Consider the following 25,173-nt stretch of genomic DNA (forward strand, 5'->3'; position numbering starts at 1 on the left):
ATGTGTGATATAGATCTAGGCAGATGATTGGGATAGTTTTAGTTATAATTTCATGCTTAATAATATTTTTTTTTGTTTTTTTGTACAAATTATCTTAATAGGAGATTTAGGACATGACTTATTAAAAAAAGTGCATGTGTGCCTATATATATATATATAATTTAAAATAGTGATATGTATTTTGAACCACTCGATGAATAATGATCCTATAGGACCAACCCCTACCTATGTGAGTAGGACCCTAAAGAATCACCATTAAATTTTGACATATATATATATATATATATATATATATATATATATATATATATATATATATATATATATGAGTAATGATCCTATAGAACCTTCCTCCACCCATATGAGTAGGACCTCAAAGGATCACCATTAAATTTTGACACGGATCTCTAGAAAACCCATTCACCCAAATCTCACACTCTTCGAGATGTCTATGTCAAAATTTAATAAATCCTTTGGGGTCCTACTCACATGGGTATGGGAGGGTCTCATAGTGTCATTTATATATATATATATATATATATATATATATATAGAGGGGAGTAGATTCAATATGCCCCACTAGCTGACCACTACAATAAACGACAATGGCCCAGATTGAATCTGGGCCGATCTGACGGTCACGATATCTTTTCGTGTTTGAATTTAAATTTTTTTTTTTTATAAATTCAAATACTTGAACTTTTAGTTATATGTTCGTTTCATCATGGAGCACCTAATAAAAATATAAAAAAAATAATCTGCAAAACAAAATGATCAAAATACCCCCGAAACTTTACAGGGGTATTTTGGTTAATTTTTCATATAAAATATTTTTTTATATATTTTTTGAAGATTCACCTAATTTTTATGTACACACACTCCAAATTTCATATCATTCCAATTTGTAGAAAAAAAAATTAAAATTCAAACACTACCAACTATCCAGGTTCGTCAGATCGACCCAGATTCAATCTGGGCCTTTGGCGTTTACTGTAGCAGTACGCCATTGGGCTAACATGATCTTTTCCCATATATATATATATATATATATATATATATATATATATGTATCTTGTGGCTTTATAGTCATTACAATCACAATTCATTCTATCCTCATTTTCTTCCTCTATTTCATAGGATTCTTCATCTATGTTAGAAACTATCAAAGTTTCATCTTTAATGCTAACTATTTTGGGTTCCTCATCAGATGTTTTCTAAACTTCACGCCACCTGTAGCAGTATGCCACTGGGCTGACAGAATCTTTTATATATATATATATATATATTCTAAACTTCACATCCCTTCAAATTACAAAAGTTCAAGATATAGAGAGTTGGGAAGGGTGGATTTATTAAATTTATTTTCTATTTTTTAAAAAAAGTTACTTTTGTGGGACAAATTTGTAAAAATTACTCAAGACAAAAGGTATTTTTATCATCTTCATAAAAGGGTAAAATGGAAATTTTAACTAAAGGACAGGGGCTCTCTACAAATAAAATTTCAAGACACTAACTTCTTAAATGTCATTGTACTTTTGTGAAAATTTTAAAGTTGTCATTGCTTAATGGTAAAGTTACCCATTTAAATAATTTTTTAATAAAAAAATAATGATTTTTTAATAAATATACCCCTCACAACCCCTTCTAACTTGAACTTTTGTATTTTGAGGGATTGTTAATTCTAAAAAAGCTTATATATATATATATATAAGAAAAGTTTTCCTATTGTCAATAGGTGAAAATGAATAGTACTTTCGCCTACCCTCATCACCGTCCAAATTTTATCGTGTGGTCACGATTGTCTGGTAGTATTTTATTTTTAATTTTTTTTTACAAATTAGCATGGCCTAAAATTTGGAGTGTATGTACATCTTACTGAGGCGCATCTAATAAAAATATAAAAAAAATTATCCATAAAACAAAATTGACCAAAATACCCCTAAAACTCTTTGGGAGTATTTTGGTCAATATTTTTCCTCTAAAATATTGTTTTTATATTTTTCAAAGATTCTTCTATTTTTTATGAATACACGATCTAAATTTTACGTCATTTTGATATGTAGAAAAAAAATAAAAAATAAAATACTACCTGACAATTGTGACCGTACGATGAAATTTGGACGATGATAGGGGGTAAACAAAATCACTGTTCATTTTCACCTATAGGCGTTGCGTAGTGTTTTTCATTATTGAAGTATCTCCAATATTTAAGTTTCTATTGTTCTTGGTGACCTATCTGATGTCTCAAGAGTTGTTTTACTTGTTAGTCCCTGTAGTTATTCAGCTTCTGACATTCCCATGATAAGGATTTTAAGTGTTACTTTATTTTGATATTTTTTCAGTTCTTGCCTTAGTATGAATGTTGTTATTACTTATGAAACAATGCTACAATGTACTACTTTGTTAATATAATGGGTGTATCTTTTTATTTATTTTTATGTTTTTTGGTTCTTGGAATCTATAAACTTATTCTTTTGGCTCTTTTTTTGAGTCTAGTATCTTGAACTTATATGAATTTGGTATCTCGAACTTGTATGCATCTGCATAGCTTCTATTTGAGAATAATCTGTGGTGGGATTGACTCACTTTGAATGAATTCGTATTAAATGGAAGGTACACCTAAATTTAGGATTGAATTAAGAGAGAGAGGAAAATTCGTATTAAATGGAACGTACACCTAAATTTAGGATTGAATTAAGAGAGAAAAAAAAATCGAACCAAAACGTTGAGAGAGAGGGTGGAAAAACAATCGAGGAGAGAGAAAAAGATGGGGAACCAAAACGTTGAGAGAGAGTGGACAAACAATCGAGGAGAGAGAAAAGATGGGAAACCAAAACGTTGAGAGAAAGGGTAGAAAAATGAAATTGAGAAGAGAGAAAAAAAGATGGGAATTAGCAAATTAAATCGATGAGAGAGAGAAAAAGATGGCGTCAGGCTTCCCATTAAATGCTACATGTCAGGCATATTTATTTGGCCATCCAATCTTATCCCATTTAATCCATGACGTTAGGCACACTTGCATGGGATGAGCGAGTGGGCTAATCCCATCTTTTTTTCTATATATATATATATATATATATATATATATATATATATATATATATATATATAGGGAGGGATTCAGTATGCCATCTAACTGACCGTTACAGTAAACGTTAATGGCTTAGAATGAATTTGGGCCGATCTGACGATCACAACATCTTTTTTGTGTTTTAATTTTAATTTTTTTCTATAAATCCAAATCACTTGAAATTTTAAGTGTATGTTCTTCTCATCAAGGCACACCTAATAAAAATATAAAAAAATAAATCTACAAAAATAATTGACCAAAATACCGCCGAAATTTATAGGGGTATTTTGGTCAATTTTTTTAATGTAAAATATTTTTTTATATTTTTTGAAGATCCACATATTTTTTATGTACACACGCTCCAAATTTTCGATCATTCCGATTTTTTTAAAAAATTAAAATTAAAATACTACCAGACATTTAGGATCGTCAGATCGGCCCAGATTCAATCTGGACCGTTGGCGTTTACTGTAGTAGTACGCCATTGGGCTAACAGGATCTTTTCCCACATACATATATATATATATATATATATATATATATATATATATATATATATATATATATATATATATATATATATGTATATATATATATATATATATCTTACTGCTTTATAGTCGTTACAATCACAATTCATTCTATCCTCATTTTCTTCCTCTATTTCAGAGGATTCTTCATCTATACTAGAAACTATCAAAGTTTTCATCTTTAATACTACCTATTATGGGTTCCTCATCAGATGCTTCTTAAAATGGAATATCCAAATATCATATAATAAACATTTGAAGCACATGACTATGTACGCACGGCCTCAAGATAAGCACAAGCCTATATAAAACCCCAGAAGCATTAATAATAAGTTAAACAAATGCGCTATTATACAAACGTTCTATATATTATAATTGCGTAACAGTTGTAGAGAAGAGTGGATTGTAAAAGAATGACTGTAGGCGACAGCTGGTGAGAGACCACGAAAGTATTTTACAAATAGAAAGAGATAGAGAACTCAGAGAAACAAGGAAAACATAAAAGGGTAAACTTCGAGCTATCCAGATGAGAAGCGCCCCGTCCCCTTTATAGATTTCGGATTTCAAAAAGTTTTAAGTCCATCAAAGGTGTCGATGGACTTTAAATCTTATCAAGTATGCAAAAGGTGTCGGTGGACTTTAAATTTTATTAAGTCCATAGGTCCTCCACAGTGTTTTCACGTAAAAGTTGGTAAGTGGCTCTAGTAGATGTTTCTGGTCGGCCACCTGTCTTGCTAGTGATATATATATATATATAACATCTATGCAACACCTATGGGCGAAAATGAATAGTGTTTTTGTCAATAGTCTCATCACCGTCCAAAAAACTTGAGCAGCAAGCGTCTTTTGATCGCCACGAATCTAGCATGTCTATAGCAGTACCGTTACGGACATACTAGGTCTGTAGCGGTAAAAAATTCACGCGGAACCACAATAGACAATGCGTCGTCCGTTGCGGATCCGTTCAATAAACCACCACGGTCATAACAAGAATGTGGCTGGAGAAACATTGTAGCATTTTGCCTATACACGTTTTTTAGGTTTTCTATATATATATATATTGTGATTTCGCCCTACAATGGCTCTCATAGTGCAGTTGTGGTTTCATATGAATATATATATATTGTGATGTCGCCCTACAATGGCTCTCGTAGTGCAGTTGTGGTTTCATATGAAAAATCGACCATAACAAACATAGTATGTCTGTGGTGGTAGATTTTTCTCTGCCAAAAAATTGGATTGCCATGAGCCCATAGGCGAAAACAATGTTCACTTTTGCGGTGCACTAGTACTCATTTTCTCTTATGGACCTTAAAATTTTGTTTTGTTGATTCTAACTACACACACCGCACCGCCCAACCCTTATCTTAGTGGGCATCAAGGTCACCCTCATGCGCACATGCACATGTACACGCACACGAACTCTAGGGGGTGCAACACACCCTTTTCTGCTCTCTCTCTCTCTAAAAGAAAAAGCACTATGGTTTTAAGAAAGGGTTCTATAGCCCAAGACATTGAAACCAGGGCCGACCATTGGTACCCTAAAATAACTCCTAAATTGGGTTTCACATGAGATAAAAATAGATAGTGTATGCTCCCGCGGGAGTAGATCTTTCGCCATTAAAGAATATGAGCTATTTCCTCACACTATCAAAAAAAAAAAAAAATACCACATTCAAAATGAAGTAATATTGAATACTTTTGGCATACCATAATTTGCAATATGAGGTATCAATACAAATTGGCCAAAAAAAATATCTTTGCCCATGGTTTATTAGTGCCATAAACAGTGGGCATCACAACTTGCATGCCACCCACTTAGGTACGAATGTAGCTGGGGTCCATTTCTTTCTTTTTTTTTTGACAACGAGTGCTTACTTTTTATTCAATGGTAAAACACAACAATGCACAACTCATAAAAGAATAAAAGCAACAATCAGGGAGTCCAAAAGAACCCCTTTCTTTGTAAAATTATGGCTCAGCATAGCAAAAAACAATCGAATAATTAGAATCCCTCCCTATATACCCCACACCCTGGCCCCAACACCCCCCCTCCCCCCCTTTCACTCTTGCATTCCCTGTTACCATAAGAGGATCCATCAAAATTAAGTTTTACACCCCCCAAGAGGAGGCTGCCACCTGGATTTTGATCTCACCTTTAAAGTCTTATAAGATACAATATTTACCAAATTGAGGAAAATATCCACCTTCAAAGCTTCATACTCTTCTTTAGTAATACTGAACCAACTCCAAAGAGTATGCATAATTTTATTTTGAAGCCCTTGAATCTCCAAAGAAACTCCATCAAAAATTCTTCTATTCATGTCAAGCCATAGCTCCCAAATAATTGCTCCTATGAAAATATCCTATATAATCCCTCTCAATTTTGAGAAACCAACTAATTTAAGATGATACAACACATTGATCAATGAACCTAGCATAACCATATTCACTCCAATTTTATTTATCGCCCATTGCCAAATGAGAAAGGCAACTGAGCATGAAAAGAAAAAAAAAAAAAAATCATCATTCTTGCAAAAAAACCGACATTTACTAACACCTTCTTTCTTTTTCTAAGATTATCAATGGTGAGTGCCTTACCTTGAATCATAACCTAAATAAATCCTTGGACTTTAAAAGATATCTTCTATTTCCAGATCTCTTGTAATTCTGTGTGCTTCCACCTAATCTGTTAATTAAAAAGTAGAGAGTACACAGATCTTACCGAATAAACACGATCGGCTTCAAACTCCCAAATAGCCTCATCAGTTGGCACATTAGAAAGATGCACATCAACAAGCATCTTAAGTAAATCAGTTAGTTGGTCATAAACCACATGCAGAATCCTATTATACCCACAATTGATGTTTGGATACCCACAACTTCTCCTCCATTAGACTCACCAATATCACTAACCTTAGCCAAAGGGTTTTGAACATCTTTGAAATAGGTTTGGATATACAAATTTGAATGCTATAGCTGAAGCCCACTTTTGATGCCAAAACAATATTTCCTCGCCTTTCCCCATAGACCACCTCATGTGCCTTATCGCAAAAGACAATATAAAGCTAATCGACTTCCACACCTTTCTCCATAGACCACCTCATGTGCCTTATCGCAAAAGACAACATAAAGCTAATCGACTTCCACACATGTGACTATCGCGACCCACCTCTGCCATTGTAAATAAAATTATTAAGTGGAACAATTCCATATTTTGCAGCCTAAAATTTCTTCCATAAATGATCCTTCGGTTCTAATGCATGCCACCACCATTTAGCTATAAGTGCTTGGTTAACAATCTTAAGCTTACAAATGCCCAAGCCACCCTCCCTTTTAGGTGTACACACCCTATGCCAACTTACAAAGTGAAACTTTCTAATGTTGCCAGCTGACCCTTATAAAAAATTCTGCATTAACTGCTCAATCTTCTTAGTAATGACAGAAGGCATTACCAATAAAAACATCTAATAAACAGGTAAAATTCTAGACCCCAAAGATAGATTCATAGCCTTCCACAAATCAAGCTTCACATGTGCTTGCTTAATAACAGGGTCCCACATCTCCCTTGGCAATCTAGAATCTGAAAATAAGCATACCCAGATACGTAAATGGGAAAGACTCAAATTTGTAATTCATAACCCCGGCCAATCGAGTAACCAAGGTGGCATCACAACCCACCCCGATAGTTGAAGTCTTCCCAAGTTTTACTATCAGATCGAAAGCTACTTCACAACACCTCAAAAACCTCATGATGTATATAATTTGATTCAACTGAACCCCACAAAAAATGACGGCGTCATCAACATACTATAACTGAGATATATGTTGGGCTTCCGAATTGACCTGGAAACCACAAAACCAATTCCTATTTTCCACATTTTTTACCATGAGCCAAAAAGCTCCCCCCACCAAAGTGAAAAGAAAAAGAGAAAGAGGATCTCCTTGTCCAATATGCTTGAAGCTTCAAACACGCAACAATCCACTTTCTCTACAAAAACCCAAATCCCATATGCCTAAGAATCTCATCCAACACTTTCTACTCTACTTGATCATATGTCTTCTCCATACCTAGCTTGATAAGAGAATCTGGCTCAATACTTTGTATCTTAGTGTGGATACATTTTTGAACAATTAAGACTCCATTCATAATCACCCTCCCACTTATGAACGTTGATTGAGTTCTGGAGACCAACAAATGTAGAACCCTTTTTAGTCTTTCAGTCGACACATTTGAGATGATTTTGTAGAGGCTATTCAGCAAACTAATTGGACGAATATCATTAATCCTCGAAATCGAAGGCTTCTTAAGGACTAAAGCAATAAATGTCAAATTTATCCCTCTATTCAGAACACCCCTCTCTAGGAACTCATTGACCATCAAAAGCAAATCCTCTTTCAATAAAGACTAAAACCGATGAAAGATAACTAATTGGAACCCATCAGGTCGTCCAAGAGCCTTGTCACCTGGCAACATAAACATTGTACTCTTAAAGTCTTCTATAATCCCTTTTGTTTCCAAATCCAAATCCACTTCACGAGGTAAAATTTTAAAAGGTGATCCATTCAAGTTAATATGAAATGGAATTTCAGAGGAAAAGGCCTTTGAAAATGATTAACAAACTCGATTTCCCAAGCTTCCGAATCCTCCTCATTGACTCCCTGAAATCTAATACTCGACAAATCATTTTGTCTCCTTCTGACATTCACTATTGCATGAAAAAACTTAATGTTCATATCGCCTTCCTTCAACCATTTCATATGTGATCGCTGCTTCCAATAAACCTCTTCCATTTGCAACAAATTCGCTCACCTAATACCTCAGCCTACACATGACCCTTAGCATCAATAGAATCATCAATACCTCCAACTCTACCAGTAGTATCTTCTATTCGATGCGTAATATTAAATTTGTGGTCCTTTCTCCATTGTAAAAGGTTTTGTTTTAAGATCATCACTTAAAAAACTCTATACCCAGCCCACCCCAACACTACAGTTGTACACCAAACATCTTTGATAAGATCTACAGCCTTTCTCACTTCCAACCATGCCACCTCCATTCTAAAAGGCCTAAGACAAAATCAGTTTGCAATAAAATTGCAGTCGTCTGAGGGGAATTTTCCTTTAGCATTCACGTTTGCCAAAGGAAATTGAGATTCCCAAGTAGTTGAATTCAGAAAACGATCCAACTTGATCATGAATATTTATAATCTCATTAAAGCATAGGCGGGGTTCATTTATATCGCAAAAAGGGCAACATCCATATGAGGGTAATTGCTGCAAGTTGTTAGTAGCAAGTTGCCTCATCAGTCCTCTTGAAGCTATATTACCTCCAGATCACAATAGAGTGTCTAAGAAGGGTAATTTTGAAAGATAGAACAACTATTTTATATTGAGGGCCCATATAGCTCCCTCGAAAATAATTTACTTGAAAATTCCATGGAGAGAAAGATGATCGACGGTTCACCAGAGAAAAAGAAGGCATATGTTTGTAGGAAGGCATGATGGGGTAAGAAGAAGATTCATCTTCGGAAAATAAATTTTTAACCTATAATGAGTTGAAAGATGTACTCTAAAAAATGACGTAAAAATGGGGATGATTGGAAGATTTTCCTCCCGATGTGGTCGTCAATCATTGAAAATAATTAGAGATGCCTCCTTTCCACAAAAGAATATCCTGGAAATTAACTTTCAAGGACCCAAAAAACCTTAAATTTAAAGTCCCAATATACGATTACAATATATGATTATCCAACAATCATATATATGTGCACAATTTAGAGCAATATATCAATGTATCCAAAGGAAAAGGGATACGCTGCATTAAAACTACTCGGCATTATCACCTTCTTGCATACCAAGCGACGTTCAGATGAGACAGTCAAAACAGTTTCTATTAAGGAAGGTCGTTAATTGAAACTAAGTGGAAGAAAGGTTTTGGTTTTTATATGTTTGCAGCTTGTAAAGCAGATCAAGCTATTTCTTTCTAGGTATATCCAAAAGGGATTAATGTTTGTTGGCCCTGCTTTTCAAATTAAATATTGGACTCTTCAATGGATGTAAGGCAAGACTCTAATGCAGAATTATCACATCACAACTTCCTCAGCATGTCCCCTTTTGTTATTATAGGATTGTCTACAAAAATACCATTTATCTTTTGTTCATAGAGGTCTCATTAGATGTCAAATTGAATGGCTTGCGACGAGTCACGAAATCCGAAATTTTTCTTTTTAAAAGCTTGTGTATATTCAATGACGGTTTTACAGTAACCCATTTTGAAATATAAGGTACATGAATGATTGTGACCTCCAAATACAAAAGATAAACAGTCTCTTTGTAGACAATCCCTGTTATTATTTGCATTCATTAGTTGGGACAAGGATCCGAGAATGAGGATGATAATAATGATAAGAGCCAACATAAACATCAACATGCCAATTTTATAAACTTCCATCAAAAAGACGTGTGAATGCATGCTACAATTTGTTGAATTTGTAGATCCTAATGAGCCACGATGATGAGGTTTCTGCAGAGTTGCATGCTTTTTTAAAACCAGTTTTTTTAGATTTGGTGTCTGCTCAACAGTCTTATTGGTTAGACCACTAGTCCAGTCCATTCTATATTTTATGGATTCCATCACTTTATTGTTTAATGCCATGCATTGGAAATTAGTACATGCATGGGGCACACAAATAAAGGCTACGAAAGAACCACAACAAAAAACCCATCTGCCAATATCAAATATATACATATCCACAAAATAGTCTTGTCATTCCCAAAAGCTTACTGCCCGCTATGAAGCACGAGCTGATTCAAACACCAGTGTATGCTCTCGAAACAAACTCCCTCCACAAACCGTTGCTTCTTCCAAACCATGAGGCTTGTCCTCACAAGAGCTGAACCCAAGGTTCAACCTCTTAGCTTGAGGTTCGTGTATAGGGTTCCAGCACTCGACCTAGGTACAAATCCCAGCTTAGCGACCCAAAGACTACCTAAAAAGGCTGCTTATGGTAATGTCAAAAATTGAGCCAAGCAGAGCCCCTAAAAAATGCTCTCTTCCGAGAACAAGCTTCGAAAGGAAGCTTTGATGGCTAATTCTAATGAGTTGTTACTTACGACTGAGATCATGCACCAAGGCCTTCTTCAACTGTAATGGAGCTGAACCCAAAAGCTCAGTCTAGTCCACCTGGGTGTTCAACAACCCATTCAAGATAAACACAGAAAGGGAACAAAATACCACTCAATCCTTCTCGTATCGAAATTTTCAACATAAAACTTGCTGTCTCACTCGTCAATGTCGACATCCAGCTTTCTTGTCTGCCTGTTGAACATATCAGCAATATCCATAGCAGTGGTGCAATCCTCTGGTTTCCTATCGGTCACTGTACGTATGAATCTTGGAAATCGTATCGAAATGCCCCGTGAGGGATGCACCAAACCAAATGCTGCCTGGTGAACTGGAGATATCGTAAGGTCTGCCATGCATGTTATTTCATTTAAAGTCAGTAAGTCTGCAAAAACAATACACAAGAAAAACCTGATTCAAAGGTCAAGAACTGGAAAAACAACATCCAATTCTTGATTTTTTTTTTCTTTCCTTTCTTTTTGGATAGGTGCTGAAGGGTTTCATATTAAATAATATATTTTACCTGCACCTCTTATTTCCCACACAAGTTCTGTAGAAAACCAAAAGTCAGGCTTGTCAGCCGTCTGGTAGTATGCTGGTTTCCTGCCTAGAATCTTATCCCCGGAGAAGAACTCCTCCATCTACAAAAAATATAAAAATTAACTATACAACCTACTTAAATGACTTCCTAAGAACATGGATGACTAATTCCTCGATTGAAAAGCTTGTTTAAAACATAAAAACCATAAAATCAGGGGAAAAATCAAACTTTAGGTGGCACAGGTTTGCTCATGGACTCACTTGACACTACAAGGTTTGTAAAGGAGAAACAGGGCAACCCCTTGCTCCTCACAAAAACTCACAATGTTCTCACAAGTAAAAAAAATTAACTTTCTTAACCTCCAAAATCCATCTCTGGAATATTTCTATCTGAGGCGGTATTGTTGGCATGTCATTTTTCATCGTACAATAGATACGTGATGGGAGCTGAGACAAACATAATTTACAAAGTAACTCCCAGTTTGTAATTCGCACTAACTAAAAAAACCTGAAATATGCCTAAAGGATCAAACAAAGAAAAACAAGAAAAACCTGCAAATGGATCGAACTAGTAAATGTAGCTTACAAGTCAAACTCCATAGCCGCACCTCTGGATAAACTGCGAAACCTTAAAGAGAACTCAAAAACCAATCTCAACCGTATCGTAACCTATTTATATCCTTAACCCTTGCCAAAACACAATCTGGACCATCCATTACAAACTATAAAGCACAGATGCAAATAAACAACAGGAAAGAGGGAAAAGACAATGTAGTCCAAAATGCTCAAAAGATGAATCCACCCCTCATTCGTGGTTCGCACTTTGAAGGCAATTTTCAAACCTCTAGAGGACTGTTTTGACAAAATTGGTTTCTGCAATAGGTTTTTTGACAAAATCGGTTTGTGCAATAGGCAAATCAGGTATAGGGCTCTAAAAGGGCTTTCCATGGAGTACCAATTCGCCATATTTTGAGCTATGGGTGAAAAGTTATACAATGTCAAAAGGAATGTTGCACAAAAACCGCAGACATAAATCGCCCCTAGTTAGGGAGGACTCACCCTCGAGTCCTGCTTAGCCATGAACCTCCATGCTTCCTCATCAGTCCGTTTTAGGTCCTCATCTGAGATCCATGAAAACTCTGACTCTGGTTTACACCTCCAATGGACAAGGTATTGATCATAGGAACCACACCAGTGATGGTCCGAATATCCAAAACCCCATGAATAAGTTAGGCAGCTGGGCTTCCCACTTGGATTCACCTATGCTCACTTGAGCTCCATTATACTCGTAGAGGTCAACAGCATTGATGAGGGATATGCTACATCGGGAAGCTCAATTTTGTAGGCATTGCTGCCTATTCTTTGTAGGACTTGACATGATCTTCTCGTATTTCAGCTTATGATAGGGCAAACTGGAAAGCACTCTTAATGCAGGTACACCATCACTGGCTATCCTTCATTATGCTCATTCTCTTGGTTAGCGTCATCCTTATAGTTAGCATAGTTCGCCTGTAGCTTCTCTCACACCTTATGGATGTCTTGAAGGTGCTCGGCTAGAGCCTCTGCATCATAATTAGCTCGTTCTTTCTCCGGAAGGGGAACCACATCGAGCACTATGCTTGGCTGCTGACTATATATGACCTCAAAAAGGGATCTTTCAATCGACCTATTGACAGTACTGTTGTAGGAGAAATCTGCCTGGGATAGGGCCTGATCCCACTAGCCGGACTTGTCCCGATTCGACTCCAAATGAGAGTGCCCAGGTTTCAGTTCACCAATTCAGTTTGACCATTTGTTTGCAGGTGGTAGGCACTGTTGTACTGAAGTTGGATTCCCAGCTTCCTCCAAAGAGTGCACCCAAAGTGAATCATGAACCACTGATCCCCGTCTGAGATGATAGTTTTGGGGACTTCATGGAGGCAAAACACATCCTTGAGGAATAGATCAACTGTACAGATTGAGTCGAGGGTTTTCTTGCATGGGATGAAGCGTCCCATCATCAAAAACCGATGCACCATGGCAAAGATAGAATCCCAACTTCTAGCAGCGCAAGGGAGTCCCACCACAAAATCTATGCTAATGTTTGTCCAAGGGTTGGAAGAGACGGGCAGAGTTTTCTTATAAGCTTGTGTTTTGAGACAGGCCTTTGACCAAACTGGCAAGTTTTATACCTCTCCACTAACTGTTGAAAATCTTGTTTGAGTCTAGGTCAATAAGACTTACCTCTGCACCTCAATATGACGTCAGAGGTAGGAACCTTGCTTCCCTCTTGCACACATTGATTAACAATTTTACAGAAATAGGGGTCAGTGTTATATAGCTGTGGCAGGATACCGAATCAAACCACTGAAGCTGCAAGGGCTCCAAGCTCCAAATTAGGTTATTCGGCTCAAAGGATAGGCCACAATGTTTTAGCTGCAAACCTTGTGTCGAATAACAAAGGTGAATCCTTGTAAGTAAGAAATGCCTCATGATCTGAGAACAGAATGAAGTCTCATTGTATGAGACAGTGCCACCGGTGACGCTGAGCTTGCAAACAATGGCATAGAACCCAACATCTTAGTTGGAAAACATTAAGCCTTGGTCTCATTTAATTTCTCACTGTAGAAAGCTATTGGTTTGCCTTCTTGGTAAAGGACAACCCCATTTTCCACAAGGGAGGCATCACAGTTGCATGAAAGACCTCTCAAAAGGTGGTAATGCTAGCACAGGAGAATTAGTCATCTTCTCTCGGCAGCCTCAGGCCAGTGAAAGGCGTCTTTCTTTGTACAGTTGCTCCTACGAGCGATAACAGTTATAATATTCTTGATAATCTCCTGTAAAAGGTAGTGAGGCCATGGAAGCTTCTTACTTCCCTGTGGCTTTTGGCATCTAGCATTCTTCAATAGCTTGCAACTTGGCTTGGTCCAACCATACCCCTTTTGCTGACACCACAAATCCCTAGTATATCAAGCTATAAAGGAGCACTTCTTCATATTTACAAACAGTTTCTCCGGGCGCAAAACCTCAAAAACTTGCCTCAAATGGCTGAAGTGCTCTTTACAATGGAGCAGTAAACAAGAACATCATCAAAATACACAACAACAAATTCCTAATAAATGGCCAAAATACTTGTTACATCACCCACATGAAGGTGCTTGGGGCATTGGACAATCCAAATGGCATGATGAGCCACTCATACAACCCTTCCCAAGTCTTGGATGTGGTCTTCCATTCATCACCAGGCCAATTTGAATTTGGTGATACCTGCTCCTCAAGTCGATCTTGACGACCCTTAAGCCTGCTACTATATCAAGTATGTCATCAAGTTGTTGGATTGGGAAGCGGTATTTCATACTTATCTTGTTGGTTGCCTTGTCGTCCAGAAACATCCGCCACGATCCATCCTTCTTGGGTATTAGCAAGGCAGAAACAGTGTAAGGGCTTGTGCTCTACCTAATCAGCCCCATATCCAGTAACTCGAAGACTTGCCAAGCAATTCCTCATGCCCTTATAGGCTCTTGCAATTGTGGGGCTGGTTTGGACAACTGGCACCTCCCTCATAGGAGGCAAAGCACTAGGCGACTCCTCTGGCATAACATCCTTAAACTCACAGACCAATGGCCCTACACAGTGAGGATAGTAGTTGGAGGAAAAAGGTTCTTTTGCTTATACATGATCCCCTGCTCTCAGTACTCACCCAAAAATTGATTCATAGAGTACGACCTCACTTTCCCCCTTCTTAGGGTCAGATTGGATATCCTCTTTCAAGGATTACAGGGTCCTCATAAGGCATACACGATTCCCTGCTCCAGTCCTCACCCAAACGTTGATTCATGGAGTAGGACCTCACTTTCCCCCTTCTTAGGTTCAGGTTGGGCATCCTCTTTCAAGCGTTACAGGGTAATTTTAACATCATTTTTCCAAAAGGTATATGTGTTGCGTCTCCCATTGTGTATGGAAAAGCGGTCATAATGGCATGGGCAACCCAACAAAATGTGGCATGCATCCACAAGAAGCACGGTACACCAAACTAACTCGTAAGATTTCCCAAGAGTAAAATTAACCAAATAAAGTGGTTAACAAGGGTTTCGTTGCCTCATTTAAACCAAGAGATCTTGCAGGGCAGAGAGTGTTGTCCACACTTCAACATGAGCCTGTCCACCATCTCCTACGACACCATTGCCGCAACTCCCACAATCGATGATGATGGTGCAGACTTTACCATGAGAGGTGCATCTGATGCAAAAGATATTTGTTCGTAACTAAGGCTCTTCGACTATCTTCGGGGCCGACCATAGTAGCCTAATTATGTGCAACTCCCCTCATTCATATACAGCTCTGTTGCACCTCCTTCTCGTTCATTACTAGGTCCCTCATCATAGAGGGGATCCATTTCAATATACCCCCATAATCCTCGTCCGCCAAAATAAGGCGTGTGGTGGGTTGCCTCTTGGGGCACTCGAAAGACCACATTGAAAAAACCTAATGCTCTGATCTCGAGCTTATGAAGGCTTGGTCATGGTCAGGTTCTTGTTTTCCCTATCCCCGGGCCAAAAACGAGGGTCAACTAGCTCTAGCTCCCTTAGATTAGCACTACGCCCTTTCGTGGCAAAGGACCCTCGGTCAGAGAAGAGAACAGTAGTGGTTCTCTTCAAGTTCGCCACAGCCTTTAAGGTAATTGATACGCTTCATCAACATTGATCGCCCGATGTACAATTAGCTCATATTGAATTTTTGAGTTTCAAGGCACTGAAGTAGAGTGCTATAACCTGATCATCATTTGTGCAAATTTTGCCTCAGCTCGTCAGCAGGTAAACTCGTGTGTGTGTGTGTATATATATATATATATATATATATTCTTACACACTCTTCTCCTCTTGGCTCAAATGATGGAACCTCTGGTATAGACCTTGGGCGTAATCGACCAAGACGAACTTTGCTTTTAAACATGATTTCATCTTCCTCCAGGTCGAAATTTACTCATTCCCTCTCTCCAAGTTACTTGCCTGCAATTGCTGCCACCAATGAGGGCATACCCCTCCATCTAGGTGGCTACAAACTTCACCTCCTTTTGCTCAGATAGCTCCTTCCACTCAAATCTCTATGTTAGCAAGCCAATTTAAGAAGTCCTCTGTTTGTGGCCAACCAGAAAACTCACGTACATCAACCCACATGTCTTTATCTGCTACTTCCAAGGATCGTACTAGATGCTCCTCGAGGGACAGGTCAGGGTCCCTCCCCTAGTTAAGAAGTGGAGCTTCAACCCTCCCCTGGTTATGAAAGGGTTATCTTTTCCAGACTCCGATTCATCACTCTCACGGACAAGCAAACCCTGCTTGGAATGAGTTTGGCACACCTCTTGCACCACTTCCTCAAATCACTTCAACAAGACATCCTTCATAGGCCCAAAACCACCACCATGGCCGTGGCCTCCACGAGCTCCTCTAGTGGTCATCGCGCACAATTACAAAGCATCCAAGGTGCTTTGGGAGTCGACCCACTCAGATAACAGTTGACTGAGGAACGATCAGGCAAAGTAAAACAAGAGAAACCTGATCAAAATGGTAAAGGGAGCTTACAAGCTAACCTCCATAGCCACACATCTGGATAGACCAGGAAACCTTAAGGATAGAATTAGAACTCAAAAACTAATCACACCCTTACATCATAACCTATTTATAAATTTAATCCTAGCCAAAGCACAATGTGGATCATCCATTAAAAAGTTCAAATCACAAGCATAAACAAAAAGCAAGAAAGCAGGAAAAGACAATCAAGTCCAAAACAACCAAAACAATAGCTACCCTTAATTTTTCTGTTTACGCTTGGCCAATTTTGGGTCTCTAGAGGTCTATTCTGACAAAATCAATTTCCGCAATTGACAGAACAGGTTGAGACATCATAGGGCTTGAAAGTGCTTTCTATAGAATATGAATACGCCCTATTATGAACTATGAGCAAAAAGTTACGCACTGTCAAAGGCACGCTGCCAGAAATCATGTACATCAAATAGCTTCTGTGAAATGGTAGCTGTTAAACTTTATATATTAATGAAATTTTCAGGATATTCACCTCTATATAGAAAGTATCTGAAAATCCAGACATGACACGACACACACTTTGGAATTCTTCTGTGTCCGGGTTATAGCATGCCATGAGGAAAGGGCTGAACCTGAAATACAAAACCAAGGTAATTTTCTTCAAGATAAAATTTTCTCATAGAAAAAAATTATAGGAAGCAGTTGTTATACACATCTCTTATTACCATCCTGCTTTTCTTCCATTCCCATGCCAGGCCCCAATAGGTACTAAGTCTAGAGTGTCGTTTAAACCCTCAACATAGTCTCGTTTGACCTACAATGTTAACTTACTCTCATCAGATTTTCGTAAAATTTCAGGCCAATCATTCCAAAAGATTTGTACATGATAAAAATAGGAAAATGATAACATAGTAAAATCCTTTTCTAAAGATCTAATCAATAAAACCAAAGAATAAACCGGAATTATCAAAGAACCTTTAACCATGTGTCAGTACGCTTCGAGGCAGCATACTCAGCATCAACATCGAGAGACTTCACTATTATTCCTTCACAAGAGGAGTTAAATGCATCTTCGAGAAATGAGTTCATCTTAACCACTGTAGCCAGAGAGCTCAAGCATGCTTCATTTCCCTCCACCTACAAACAACCTGTTGTAAGGAATGAATAATCACAATTGAGGGTAATCATAAACTGAACTAATACAAAAGGATTACCGTCAACTCCTTTGCAAACTCCAAGTAACCACGATTTTCATTGTGAAACAAGTCCTTCACATCTACATTTCAAATATATAGACAAAAGCAAGTTACCTAATATGAAGAAATCTCAAGGGTAGAGAACACACTAAGCTTTAAGTTAGTGATACAACAAACTTTACAAAATAAAGGCACATACACTGTCTCCTTTGACGTAGTGGATAATTCAACAACCTGTGAAAGCATGACTTAGATAAGATTACTCATGTTAATGTCATTATCTATTATGCAAGAAAATAACTCTTTTGATATATGTAATTCTCAGCATTCATACACACGTCATTGACCTCTAGATAATCAAGTTTGATTTGCTCTTATTTTCAGATATCATTCATAGTTCAGAAAATTAATGAGAATCATTCAGTTCACAAGCAGAAATGAGGTAATAATCAGGTTTAACTAATCCTACTACCTATTTTTCTCAAGTTTTTCATGTCCCTTCTTTTTCTAAAAATTATCTTTCTTGGTCTGAATTGCAGTATGACTGAAAACCACTGTTTCTAAAACCAGTAGGGGCCTGAATTCCCCACCGATCTACCCCCCAAAAAAAAGAAGAAAAACTACAGACAAGATCATAATTATTGGGAGAGAGAACTGTAGCGGGGCCAGAGGATCAAACCATGGATGAGGTTCCCTACCTCAGGAGTGCCTGAGAACGTTCTCAAGGAGCAGTCCCTAGAACTTATGTTACAAATGAATAATTGTACTACAATTACATTGGAAAACTCTATCTATCTATCTATCTACTAAAATACATGCGAGCATGGATGCTTAGGTTGGCCCATGCCCCAAGTACACTACCCTCGTCACCACCCTCTAAATCGAATTTGTTTGACCCCAAATTTTGAAAATAGTCTTAGAAAATATGTGAACAACTTAAAAAATATATATATATATATATAGTAAGCCACTACACAACGCCTATGAGCGAAAATGAACAGTGTTTTCGCCCATAGGCTCTACACCATCCGATTTTTTCGGACGGTGAGGATTAAATACCACCACAGACCTAGCACGTCCATGGTGAGCAAACCGTCACAGAAATAGCAAGTCCATGGTGGTAAAAAAACATATGGAACCTCCACGGACCACACGTCGTTCAATAAATTGCCACAGACATAGCATGTCCGTGGTGAGGCGAGACACTGTCGCAATTCACCTATAGGTGTTTTTAAGACTCTTCCATATATATATATATATATATATATATATATATATATATATAGAGAAAATATCTCCATATCCCCTATTTTTAGGTTTCATTTCTTCATAAACCCCATATTTCAAAAAATATCTTCTATTCTCTTGGCCACTTTAAACCTATTTTTTAACCCAAACAAATGTGAGAAAGACATACTTTTTTTAAAGCCAATCCTTTCTCTCTCTTCACTTATATATCTCAAACTTCTCTCTCTTCACTTATATATCTCAAACTTCTCTTCCTGTGTCTCTCACTCTCTCTCTCCTCCCGTATTTTTCTAAACACCTCTCTCTCTCCTCCTGGTAACCTCTCACCTCCATGAATCCCTTCTCTCTCTCTCTCTAGAAGTTTGGAAGGATGACTTTTAAAAAAGGTACGTCTTTTTAGATTTGTTTGGCCTAAAAACACAAGTTTAAATTAGCTCGGGGAGTTCGAAGAAATAAAATCTACAATTTTATGCCCCAAGATATCTTTTAAAACCTTGGGTCTATTGTGAAATGAAACTTAAAACTAGGGGATATGGAGATATTTTTCCATATATATATATATATATATATATATATATAATCTATCAGTGCACTCAATTTTATAGATGGTTGACTCTCTTTAGAAAACCATTTGTTCGGTTTTCCTATGCTCAACTCTTCTCGCGGGAGTGTTCACTAGAGTCGAGGATGTGTGTCAAAAAAATGGGTTGAACATATACCCCTGACATAAAAAAGGGAAGCATGGTGTTTTTTTTTTTTTTTGGGTGTGGAGGTACTCCCTCCTGTGCATCCAGTGGCCTTATTTGGGCTTAAACATAATGCATTAAATGTCAAGAGTGAAAGGACTATATGATCTAGCACAATATTTATAGGTTAAAATTTTTCTTTTCTTTCTCTTATTCTACAAGCTAAATCATTCACAGATGTCCAACATTACAATCTAAATTTAAAAATAAACCCTAATACAATCTAGGATCTTCTCTTACATACATTGCAATTCTATACAACAAAAAAAAATACAATGCATGAAGAATCAAGAAACATGGAGCCACTAGAATTGCCGAATACCTTGCCTCAAGTTACTCACAAGGACTTCATACACCCCACAACGAGTCTCCTCCACTGATGGCGAACAAGATCTTTGGTCTTTCTTGAATCTCAGCAAATGAGAAGTTTGGCTAAACCTTTTTTCTTAGCATATGAGGGCATGTGACTAGAACATGGGCCTCTCTTGATCACATCTATGTGGGGCGTGCCCCCCTTCACAAGTATACAAGGGCGTGCCCCTCTTTTTCTTCTAAGTGTTAAGATAGTGAGAGAGAGATGAGAATGGAGAGAGGGTGGCGTGCCACCCTAGGAGGAAGAGAGAGGGATGGGCAAGCTTGGGGTGTAGAGAAAGGACCCCCCAATATAATGTATATATAATTTTGAGTTTTTGGTTTTTGGAATTAGGGTTGGCCATCATTATAAAGATTCTATCTTGACCATAGATCGTAGGTAACCTGTGGGGTGAGAGATCATAGCCATACAATCCTTAGATTAGCCGTCATGATCTAAAGGAAGGTGCTAGAACCTTATCCCTCAACTTCCTTAACCTAATCCCATCAAATATTGTATGTACTTTCAATCAATCTCTATACTTTCCTATTTTGAAAAAAATCATCCTCATTTCATAAATCTTTCCTTTTAAATTTCAAATCAACCTATGTGGCTTCTTCAACAAGCCACATTATGAGAAAATAAGGAAACAAGGAAAGAGTGGGGTGTCCCACTTAGGGAGGCCATTGTGGGACCCACGCCCCCATCTCAATGGGCCTAATGTGGCAGCTGCAATGAATATTGGGCCCCCACAATTTAAAAAAAAAATAAGTATTTTATTTTTCTCTCTGAATATATTAATTCCTGAAATATCAATTTTAGCCCTTTTAAAAATCTATTTTCATAAAATAAAATACCCAAAGCTATTTAAAAATTCACATTACTATTATAAAAATTATTTAATATAAAATTAAACATTTTAAATTTATTTGATGGAAATTGGATCCAACTCCGTTAAGGAAAATGTGGAAATACTAAGGCACTCCATCACAACTTGTGACTATGTCCCACACTTACTTTAGGGATAAATTAGTAAAAGAAGGAAAGTGGAACTCTAAGCACGAAGTTAATGTGAAATGTGATGGCTGATTGTATTAAGAAAGTAACAAAAGAAGTTCTAGAATAAACTAGAAGGAAAAGAAATTTTGATAAGAAAACGTAGTGGTAGAGTGAGGAGGTTCAAAAGGTCATTAGCAAAAAACGATTATGTTACAAAACTTAACAATGTAATAAGGAAATAGTAAGGTTAAACTTAAGGCATATGATAATCTATACAATAATTAAGATAAATAAAGGTGAAAAAGATGCCTTTCAAACTAACCAAAATGAGAGGAAAGTGTAGGGATCTAGACCATATTAAATGCATTAAGAGTGAGGATCAAAGTGTCTTGGTGAAGGATAACAAGATCAACGAAAGGAAGAGAGTTTGTTTTCAAAAATTGTTAAAAGACGAATATAATAGGAATACAGCGCTTGGAGGAACCTTTGGCATAAATAACGGCGGAGGTGATAGATACATTCGCAATATTAGAATGTCAAAAGTGAAAAAAATGTTGAGGATGAAGATAGGAAAGGCTTTAGAACATGTGGTATCCCGATAGAGGTTTGGAAGGGCATGGGGAAGATTGGCATATGTTGGCTGACCAAGTTGTTCAACAAGATGTTGAGAACAATAAAATGCAATACGAATGGAAAAAAAATATTGTGGTACCTATTTACAAGAACAAATGAGACATACAAAATTTTACAAACTATCAAGGGCTCAAACTTATGAGCCATACTGAAGGTGTTGATCGTTAATCTATTTATCTTATGTCTTTGTCAAACTCTCATTGAAAATCATGTAGGATACTCCAAACTCAATTTTCTGGTCTTTAGTGACTTTCTCAACATTTATGTCATTACTCTCAGAATCCAGGGCCACAATTTGTGATTTATGAGTTGAACACGTTTCATAGCACTACTCTAATTGCAATACCCTAAATTTCTTAAATGCTCTACCTCTTCGATTAGTGGTATCTCCAAAGGACATGATTTGGATTACTCCTCATGTTGCCTTCTCTCCATATACTTTACCCTCTTCCAAAATCTCTTCATCATCATCTTGATCTTTATTATTATAGATCAGATCCCTAAAAGGATCTTGTTGTTCATCAGAGTATGTATCAAAGATTAGATCTATAACTTGCTGATCTTTTATACAATCTGTGACAAAATCAAGAATCTCATCCTTCAAATTGAAAATCCTAGAGTGATGTTCCCCAAAACTAGGTCTTCTGTCACTATCCTCATCACTCGACTCCCCACACAGAGCGCAAAAGTGAAAAGGCTTGTAATCTAGATCCTCTTGGGCTGGATGATCACCGTCTTGCCCATTATTAAGGCTCGCAAACTGCTGCATCAACTGTTAAACTTGCCATTCAAGTTCCTTAATTCTTTCATCTCTGAGATCAAGGATGAAAGAATTATAATATAGATCCTTGCCGCCATGGGATCGTCGAAAATCACAAATCCTAGGCAGATGATCAATAAAAACCTGCCAAAATCAGCAAGATCTAGCCTTTGTTGTTGATCTAGGGCACAAAAAATGATGCTACAGTATCATACTACAATAACATGCTACAGTACCATATTGCAATAACGTGTTATAGTACTATCTGTATGGATCGTTGAACTCTAATACCCATTTGATGTCGAAAAATTTGAGAAAACAGTAAAATTAGCAAGAAAAAAAGCCAAACACATGCACAATTCAAGCTAGAGTTCTAAAAGCCTAAGTTTTTCTCTCATCCAATTTCTAAAAATCAAGTGGAATGACCCCTTTAAGGCTCCATACTCTTATTTACAGTTATTTAATGTTCCATGTTCAAGTACAAAAAGAGTCCAAACAGATAATACATCGACCCATATATCTTAACTTAAGCTTAAAATTCCTAATGACAATTTTACCGCTGTGAGCAGTATTCGTAAACAATATTTGTGAATAGTATTCATGAAACGAATAAATAAAACAAAAGCCTAGAATTCCGAAAAAACTAAAAGTCCCCTAGAAATAAACCCTAAAACTAAATTCTCAAAAAAAAAAAACACTAAAACTAAAACTATAATATACATCATTTGAAATTGAATAAAAATAAAAAACAAAAATAATGTTGCTCCTCATCACTACCATTGAACTACCCCCAAAAAAAGAAAAAGGATAATGTCTTCATACTATGGGAAGCGACCCCGAATGGTCTGCGGATTGTAATCTTGGTTATAATTGGGTACCCGTCCCACTTGAAATATGACACGGTTTCTATAATCGTGGGATAGCAGTCCTGAAAATTTGGACACGAGATTTGCTTTTTTTTTTGGCCCGGGGGGGCAGAAATGGAATCTCTTGTGCTAGGCACTTACAGCGCCTAAGAAAACCCTCTCAAGAATCGTGGGAGTGAGATCCCCGATAAGGCCAAGACCTTGGTAGAGGAATTCCCATAACTAGGGGCCACATCCACAAAAGAAAAGTTACTCCAATCAGCCCACATAAATTTCAAACAAGAAGTGCTTTCTTTTTACATCATGATACTTGTTATGTTGGCTTGGCTCAAAGTTATCCAAAACAAACAGAACAATCACATTTTGATTTTTGTGATGGAAAACAAAGAGATAGTGCAATTTATAGATTCAAGATGCCAATATACGCTGTCTCCTGAAAAAGAAGTATACTTTTTTTTTTTTTGGATAATGAAAAGAAGGATACTTATTTGGCAGTGATTCTGAATCATACTAACATGAAACAAAACAACAGTCATGTCATAGCATACACAAGATGGTATAATAATACATCATTCTGAAACTGCAGAACAGTTTCGGCAATGAGCTCATATACAAATTTCATTTCCTTACAAATTCTCATGAAACTCAAAACTTCAAACATAGCAGTTTCAACCAGGACCAACTTAAAGGAAAGAGGAAAGTTTGCAGAGCCTTACTGTTTTCCATCTGCAAACATTATATCAAAGATAAAGACACAAATGTCAACCTGCGCATTGAAGGAAAAGGGTAAAATATTGGTTGGGAAATTATCACTATGATAAGAAATAACATATAGAGCAAAACATTGTCAGCAACTCATGGTCATCAATTAAAGATTGTGATGTAAAATGATATCCTAAACTAATCGTCTATACCATTATGATAACCTAAACTAATCGTCTACACCAAACGATGAGACAAGGATAAGTCTTAATCTCTTAGGTGGAACTCTCAAGCCAAGTGTTGAAGCTGAACATGTAGAACATTTGAGACGATTTGCATTGAAACAGTTCAATATTGGAATGTGATATGACTTCTCGGAATTTTACTCGACTTCCACCGCTCTCTGATACAAGGATAACAAGTGACATTGAGATACCATGATATATGGCGTCTCAACAAAGAGTGCCCATTGAAAGGTTGAAAGCTCTAATACTAAGTACGGTAAAACATATTCGCACATGATTAAAATATCTGCTACCTTAGACTAGTTTATAGCCTATTTATCTGAACAAATTGCAGCATTTTAATGCCCGATATGAAACTCTCGCAGGCATGGAACCTTACAGCTGAAGTTCACAAATTCAACCAGGCAATTTTGAATTAAACAGCATCCCCACAATGCTAGTATGCTGAAAACATATTTACCATATGTCCATAGTACGGCTTTGATATCTTTACCAACTTTGATATTGTTGGCAGCAAATGATAATATCTTAGGTGTGGAAAGTTAAAACTGACAGCAACAAATGAGAGAATTTTATAAAATTTCCAGTTACACAGAGTGTACATGTATCATCGGAATAGAGAATTATCCGACAAACTA

At 37.0% G+C, this 25,173-nt stretch overlaps 1 protein-coding gene across 31 annotated transcripts in view; it reads right to left on the minus strand.

Moving 5' to 3' along the window:
- Positions 1-10,222: 10,222 nt before the first annotated feature.
- The window catches only part of LIG6 (DNA LIGASE 6), a 46,743-nt gene continuing 31,792 nt past the window's right edge, over positions 10,223-25,173 (minus strand). For 6 of the 31 annotated variants that reach the window (XR_016047421.1, XR_016047420.1, XM_088855633.1 and 3 more), the window contains 8 exons: positions 24,305-24,354; positions 18,184-18,218; positions 18,003-18,064; positions 17,764-17,925; positions 17,514-17,602; positions 17,321-17,420; positions 11,250-11,367; positions 10,223-11,075 (listed from right to left, as the gene is read on the minus strand). Coding sequence is in view for 15 of the 31 variants with exons in the window: in XM_088855633.1 (XP_088711759.1) it covers positions 10,885-11,075; positions 11,250-11,367; positions 17,321-17,420; positions 17,514-17,602; positions 17,764-17,925; positions 18,003-18,064; positions 18,184-18,218; positions 24,305-24,354 (807 nt within the window). In the remaining 16 variants the exon portion in view is untranslated. Of the gene's footprint in view, positions 11,112-11,249; positions 11,368-17,265; positions 17,421-17,513; positions 17,603-17,763; positions 17,937-18,002; positions 18,065-18,183; positions 18,219-24,304; positions 24,355-25,173 lie in introns of those variants that run through there. The other 25 variants (XM_020667154.2, XM_088855632.1, XM_088855626.1 and 22 more) reach the window with 13 other exon arrangements.

This window comes from Amborella trichopoda, chromosome 13, assembly GCF_054954075.1.
Source record: "Amborella trichopoda isolate Santa Cruz 75 chromosome 13, AtrichopodaSantaCruz75HAP2 v2.0, whole genome shotgun sequence".
NCBI classification, from domain to species: Eukaryota; Viridiplantae; Streptophyta; class Magnoliopsida; order Amborellales; family Amborellaceae; genus Amborella; species Amborella trichopoda.